At 41.2% G+C, this 6,699-nt stretch overlaps 2 protein-coding genes across 2 annotated transcripts; one reads left to right on the forward strand and one right to left on the reverse strand.

Annotated features, from left to right (window-relative positions):
* Positions 1–2,323: 2,323 nt before the first annotated feature.
* Positions 2,324–4,789, reverse strand: tfpi2 (tissue factor pathway inhibitor 2). Its single transcript, XM_084562871.1, has 5 exons — positions 4,605–4,789; positions 4,232–4,402; positions 3,863–4,042; positions 3,532–3,705; positions 2,324–3,176 (listed from the first exon to the last, which is right to left on the reverse strand). Exons 1-5 carry the CDS (start codon positions 4,675–4,677, stop codon positions 3,088–3,090), a joined length of 687 nt encoding a protein of 228 aa, XP_084418997.1. The 5' UTR covers positions 4,678–4,789; the 3' UTR covers positions 2,324–3,087.
* Positions 4,790–5,671: 882 nt separating this feature from the next.
* Positions 5,672–6,304, forward strand: gngt1 (guanine nucleotide binding protein (G protein), gamma transducing activity polypeptide 1). The gene is made up of 2 exons (XM_084562963.1): positions 5,672–5,957; positions 6,113–6,304. The coding sequence occupies exons 1-2, from the start codon at positions 5,862–5,864 to the stop codon at positions 6,236–6,238; spliced, it is 222 nt and encodes a 73-aa protein (XP_084419089.1). The 5' UTR covers positions 5,672–5,861; the 3' UTR covers positions 6,239–6,304.
* Positions 6,305–6,699: the final 395 nt, after the last annotated feature.

The raw sequence follows: 6,699 nt of genomic DNA on the forward strand, positions 1-6,699 counted from the left end.
TTCCACTTTATGCAACACAGGGTGATGAATGTTGGGGAAACTCTGATGCCATGCTGGGGCGGGGAAGCCAACTGACATGTTTGGTCTACAGTTTAAACAGACCTCACTCAGTGATACAGCAAAGAAATGGCAGATATTAAAACAGACATTTTTCAAGGAGTATGTAGCTTCTGTTTGCAGGTTGGGTCTTTTTAAGCGCTAAAAGAGCTCTGACCGAAGGTTTGTGAGAAAAATGTAAATCTCCTACAGGTAATTAACAAGATAGGGAAGCAGACAAACATATTTCTGTACAACAACTAAAGAAAAGCTTTATTTTACCATTACCTCTAGTACTTGCCACGTTCTTGTGAAATCATTTCAGTGACTATTAAGCAATTAAATGGGTGAATATAACTTGTGATGTGACGTCCTAGGTTGATATTTCTTCTTTTTCAGGGGTCGCATCAAAGCAGTTGGGAACCAGTGAATTAGCAGACTCATCGAACACAGAAACGAGGCTGTACCCACTGAGGCTTGTTGCCATTCAGCACCAGCATGTGCACTCACATCCTGTCATAGGAAGTTTTCCTGCGCAATAACAAAGTTATCCATCAGTCTATAGAGAAAGGCTGTTTTGTTTGTTGATAATATCGCAAACAAATGTAATGGGTTTCCTGTTCGTGGCTTTAGGGACACTTGCACAATGAACAAGATTGATACATCTAAAGCTATACTTTTCTTTACTCGGCTTGGTATAGCAGTTTCCACCGGCGCCAGAAGATGAAAAACAAAAAGAGAGAAGAAGAAACTTCTCCACCTGCTGTTTTTTTTAAACATTTACTCAAAGCAATAGCAGCCCTGTTTACTTTAGCAGACAAGAAGCACATCCAGAAACAGACTGTAATAGAACAAATCATGCTCAATGTTGCTCAAATATTCTAATAGCATTCCCTCCTCCAAAATCTGTTGTATCTGCTGTTTCTATGTTTAAAGCAGCCTGAGAACTTTGTCATTGACTTCCTTTTCTTTAAGCAATGCCTTTTAAAATATAAATATTATTTAATAAAGCGCAATTGTCCTCATTTTCACTTCAAAACACGAGTTTAAAAGCTAATTTCTTTGGAACATTTTGATTGTTGTTAGATTCGTGAATCCGCCACCAGGGGGCGTCTAAGACACTCCCCCTTCACACACACCTACTGTCATTGTGTGTCACATAAATAATAACACAAAACAATATTGCTCTTAGACAGGTGGTGAAGGGGAGCCTCCTACATAGAATAAATCCAGATTTAAATGAGAACCATGTTTCACTGTAAATATCCATTAATCGCTGCCGAGAATGGGGGCTGGGTTGGGGGGGGGGGCAAAATTACTGTGTCTAATGTACTGCAGCTAATGAAATAACCAGAGCACGATCAATTCATCTCATGCCCCCTGAACTACACCAGATCTTTTGCAATCAGTGTCAAAATGGCACCTATTAATGGTCCAAAACAGAGCTCTGTTTTAATTAAAAGTCAACCACCGAGTCTCTTGATGCACCACTTCGAAACATTTGTAATGTCATGTGGGGCATAACAATAAGGTGAAGTTAGTTTTCATGAAATACTGAGCAGTTTTAACAGAGAATGCCCTTACAAATCAGAAAATGTGCCTTGTTTCGTGATCATTTTTAAGCCACTATTATTTTGGGTGCTGAAAACTCAAAGAAAATCTAACCTCAAAGGGCAGGAAGTAGGAATGAGCTTTATCTCAATCCCCCCACCTGTTCCATTGTAAGCAGCAGTGATGATTTTAAGATTGTGTGGCTTATGAGAGGCTGCATACGGACTGTTAAGATGACAGCCTCTCTCACGCTGCTGTCTCATAGAAGATTTAGCTTCGGTTCTTAATAGCAAAAGGCCCAGCCAGACGTATTGCCTTTTAACGCTATTTATAGCCGACCCGGATGGGTGAATAGTTTTCTTTGATATCTTCCATAAATATTTATCGCCTGAAGAATCACACTGGACTTCAGCTATTCTATTATAAGAGATGGGAGGAAGTGGAGATTTATGGCAGTCGGGGTTATTCCAGAAACTGAATACCTCGAAATGAATAACCTCCTAGCCTTAATGAGGTTACAGAGCATTCAAGTTTCTCTTGAGGTACATAAGGTGTATTATAGGAGATCACCAGAGTGGTGGTATTGACTGAAAAGAAAATCTATTTCAATAATTACCCTTGAGAGTGTGTGCATGAATGCATCAGCCTGCACGGATGAGTTCAGCTTCGGGCTTGTTGTTGTGTGTATTTCCCTACAATTACATTATAATTGCTAAAAGATCACCAGACGATATTTCTGAAAGCTAATGATTCCCATTTTATAAACCTACAGGTCTTTCTCTCTCTGCTAAACGTGCTTCTAATGAACCTGCCACTGCAGAGTTTGCTACTCCGCGAATGGCATTTCCTTCCTGATTCAAGGCTTTGCTGAAGATAGGTCCGGAGTGTCTTGCAAAGTATTACCAGATAAGGAGAGAAGACAGCAGCATTAGTAAGGAATGGAAGAGCGGGCCAGAGATAAAGTGAAAGTGACTGAGAGAAAGTGGAGAAACAAGTCAAGCCTGCATTTCCTTTTGTTTCTGTTTTTAACTGGGAAAAGGAAGACACTCTTAACGCCTATTTGCACGCACGCAAGTGGTTGAAGAAGTTCAAGTCCAAACATTTGGAGTTCGTTAATAGTTTAAAATATCGCACAGTACAGTCATTTGCTTAAAACAGCAGCATCGAGGTACAGAAAAGGAAGAATTCTTCAACAAATTCTCTATGTTTGATTGAGGGGTGTTAATAAAAAATGTATATATAATAACGTACAAGATAAAAAAAAAATACATATTTTACATTTAAAATACACAAACATTAGTGCAGTAGTAAGAAACTTTGTCAACAGTACACAGCAAAATCACATCTGAACAAATGCTCATGAGGCATTACGTATGTGGCACTTTTTTTGGTTTTTCCCATAACAACAGAAAAAACATGGTCAACATTTTTTTTTAGCATAAACAATTACATGTTAGTTTCGGTTAAGGCTTTGTCCATGAGAGGTCCTGGTGACAGGGGTCAGACGCCTGTACGCGAGTGAGCGATGCGAAAATTTCTGTACCGTCTCATGCGCAGAGGTCTTGCTTGGCCTGTGTGCTGCTTTCCTCCTGGAACAAAGAAGAGTAATAAGCAATTAGTGTACATACGGCTTGTAGTTTTCATAATTATTGCCTTTCTATATTCAGTTATAACATAAAGATCGGCTTTAGTATATGAATGTTTAGAGGAAATATTTCACCCCGAGTTCAGGCTAATGGTTACTTCAGCTGCCAAGCATTTTTTTTAGCCTGATAATGAAATCAGCTGAGCGTAATTTGGTCTCCTCCCAATTCCCCTCAGACTGTCTCAATCTTCTCCAAACTCAACCTAGTAATTGGGTCTGAGTGGCAATCCAAACACCGTCATTATTGGATAAAGGACTCATATTATCATCTTCTGTGAAAGGCTTCCCTGCTCACACACCTTTGACACACACGTCCATGCAGCTCTGCCGCGTCACAAAGTTGTTGCTGCTCCCTCCGCAGCCCGAGTACACGAACTCCTCGCACATCTTGGTGGCTGTGTTGTAGTAAAACCGAGTTATGGAGGCTGAGCACTTCCCTTTGTCTAGCGGGTCCAGACAGAGTACAGGAACAGCTGCGAAATTAAAAACACATGACAATGAGGCCACCAATTATATACTTGAAGAGTGGCTTTCTTATAACTGGAATGTCTTTAATGTGCACCCTCTCTGGCACCAGATGCCAGTGAGGATTATTTCCGTTCTGCTCAGAGTGAACAAGCTTCTACTAACTTTTGTGCGGACTGCAGTACTCCATGCAAGAGGTGAGGTCTTGGAAGCGGTTGGAGTTCCCCTGGCAGCCACCGTAATAAAAGGGCTCACACTTCATGGTGGTCATGTTGAAGAAGTAGCGGGGGAAGAGGGCACGGCAGGGTCCCTCCTCTTTAGGAAACCTGCAGATTCTGTTGATCTCTGTGGAGAAGAATGAAAAATTAGATCAGACATTTTTACAAGTTTTCACGCCAGGCCACACTTTCCTGTGTAGAAGAAGGTGAGTACTTCACACAGTACACATCAAATAATTTCAGACACAATTTCAGATGAAGAGAAGGTCACCATTTTCCCCAACCAAGGTGTGTGCTCATCCCACTGAGAACTTACTTGGGATTCTGAAACACGTCTTGTGGCACTCCTGATAGGTCCAGAAATTATTTGCATTCCCCATGCAGCCCCCATAGGAGAAAACCTCGCACTTCTGGGTGATAGTGTTGTAGTAAAAGCGCTGGATATCAGCTCTGCACGGTCCCTCTTCCGCAGGAAGAAGACACACGTCTAAAAGCAGGAATAATATTGTTACTGAGGTCATATCATCACAGAAATGCACGGTGTAAACGTTGCTTTACACGCTGCGAACTGCATCTATAACGCGTTTTACGCACGGTGGTCACATGATGGCCAGCGTTTGAAAATCGTTTTACATAGATCGAAGAAATACTAAAGAAGAGAGAAAAGTATGACAAACTACTGGGGTTACCTTTAGGTTTTAACGCCAACACGTTGTAAAACGAAGACGCAATTGTAAATAGCGCGAAGATGTAAAACTCCATGGTGCAAGTTTTGGTTTAACTCCAGTCCTTTCCGCTCTGAGGACCATCCCAGCCAGGTCCAGCTTTATAGTTGAGTTTCCCTCGGGAAATTCAGGGGCGGGAATGTAATGACTCATTTCCATGCTAGAGTGAGCAGACTAAAGCCAGTGATGAATTCATTAATGACATAAGAGAAGGCGTTTTATTGCGTTGTATTATTTGCGTAAAGCATTGTCAGGGTCGTGACTAAGATCAGTTAAAAAAATAGCAAGTTGAATTCTCTCAGCTTGAGGAGAAAAAAAACTCTGTCACAAGCTACTGGTGATGATTGCGATGGAGATCCAGTAATCCCAGTGTATCTCGGTAAATTTCCCACAAAAAAAAATATTGTGTTACGCTCTAGGGGAGAGATTATCTAGTGAAACAGATCCTGAGCCACCACTCATCCTTCTGACTGGATCTGAATCCTCACACACACTCACTCAGACATGTTTTCACTCAAAATACTGTCACCTCATATTCCAGGCTTGTGCCTTATTATTTATTTTGTTCAATGATTACAGCCACCCTCAACATCATTCCAAGGAAACAGTAATGTCTTGCTCCACTGAGCACTCAGGGTCCCTATTAGACCTGAAAGCAGCGTGGCCTGAGACCTGTGTTTCACTGAGGAAAAGTGCCGTGCAGTCATGTTTAGAACAATGATGTGTCTACACCTTGACAGGTGGAGGCTAAACACAGATTAGCCGTCTTATCAAAATGACCAGATAAGTGAAGCACCACCCCTTAACCCACATCTGACCTTATGAAAACACCCAGTGGGGAAAAAAAAAAAAAGCACAAAAACAAATGTAATCTGTAATATACAGTAAATACACGCCTTTGTTTTAACATCAAAAGAGCCCAGACAGACACCTATGTGGTTCGACCCCTGCTTTGATAGCGTACTTGATGTGACCATTCAGTGGGGCCTTGTTTTAATCAGATTAGCAGATTACTTTATAACCCAGATTGAGGGAGAGGAGAGGGATTCTTCAGCAGGATATCAGGGGAGAAGGACTGCTCCCTTAAAACATCCGTAAGTAGATTCCTATAATTTTAGCTTGGTTAGTCAAGTTTAAATGAGAATCTTAACAGATAATTTTTCTGTTCTGTGGCAGTGAACATTTAAAAAAATGCAGAATATTTCCTCTTTTTAACAGAGAATGCCGGTCATAAATGTGGAGGATCTGACGGACAAGGACAAGGCTGTAATGGAAGTAAATCAGCTTAAACTTGAAGTGAAACTTGAGAGGTGGTTGGTAAGTTCATTACAATGAGAGCAGTGACGCTAGCTTTTGTCCAAACATAATTCTTATCATGTTTGAGTGTGATGACATGAACTACAATTTGTCACATCGGTAACATGACTCAAAACGGAAATTAACATTTCGACACCTTCGTCTGTTTGTTTTAGACATCTAAATGCTGTGAGGAAATCAAGGAGTACATTCAGGCTGGTGTGGAGGAGGACATCCTCGTCAAAGGCATTGCAGAGGAGAAGAACCCCTTCAAGGAGAAAGGTGGCTGTGTCATCTGCTAGACCGGACCTGAGGAGCTTTTCATATCTCAGATTAGCACCCAAGGACATTCTCCCTCCCCTCATGAAATGGATCCGCAGACTGAAAAGACTAGGAAGAGACGATAAAGCAAGAATTTATAAAACTGCACGAGCTCCCATGTAAACAATACCCCGTGTTCTGGTCAGATTTGTAGCCTTGCCGTAAGATTTTATTCTTCGGAAAGACGCAATAAATAAAGAGTTGTATTTGGCAATGGTTATATAAAGCTTCTCGTGTTTTGTACATAGTTTGCGCAAATGGGCCCGTGTGTTGTTTCATACAAGGAAGCAACTGTCATTAAAAGTGCACGTTTATAACTCAGCCTGTCTCCGTGATTCACTGCTGATTTCAAGACGAGGTGGAGAACACACACAGATCTTCATAAATCAATTTGCATACAGCCTTTAGGCGATGATTATCATTTTGTAGCATAGATCGGGTC

This window comes from Chelon labrosus (assembly GCF_963514085.1).
Source record: "Chelon labrosus genome assembly, chromosome: 16".
Taxonomy (NCBI): domain Eukaryota; kingdom Metazoa; phylum Chordata; class Actinopteri; order Mugiliformes; family Mugilidae; genus Chelon; species Chelon labrosus.

Excerpts from the sequence above, each read along its gene's own strand:
- tfpi2 (XM_084562871.1), bottom strand. The coding sequence starts at position 4,677 with ATGGAGTTTTACATCTTCGCGCTATTTACAATTGCGTCTTCGTTTTAC. Across the intron at positions 4,043-4,231 it reads GACGTGTTTCAGAATCCCAA|AGATCAACAGAATCTGCAGG; the intron begins GTAAGTTCTCAG and ends TCTTCTCCACAG. Across the intron at positions 3,706-3,862 it reads GTACTGCAGTCCGCACAAAA|CTGTTCCTGTACTCTGTCTG; the intron begins GTTAGTAGAAGC and ends TTAATTTCGCAG.
- gngt1 (XM_084562963.1), top strand. The coding sequence starts at position 5,862 with ATGCCGGTCATAAATGTGGAGGATCTGACGGACAAGGACAAGGCTGTA. Across the intron at positions 5,958-6,112 it reads TGAAACTTGAGAGGTGGTTG|ACATCTAAATGCTGTGAGGA; the intron begins GTAAGTTCATTA and ends TGTTTGTTTTAG.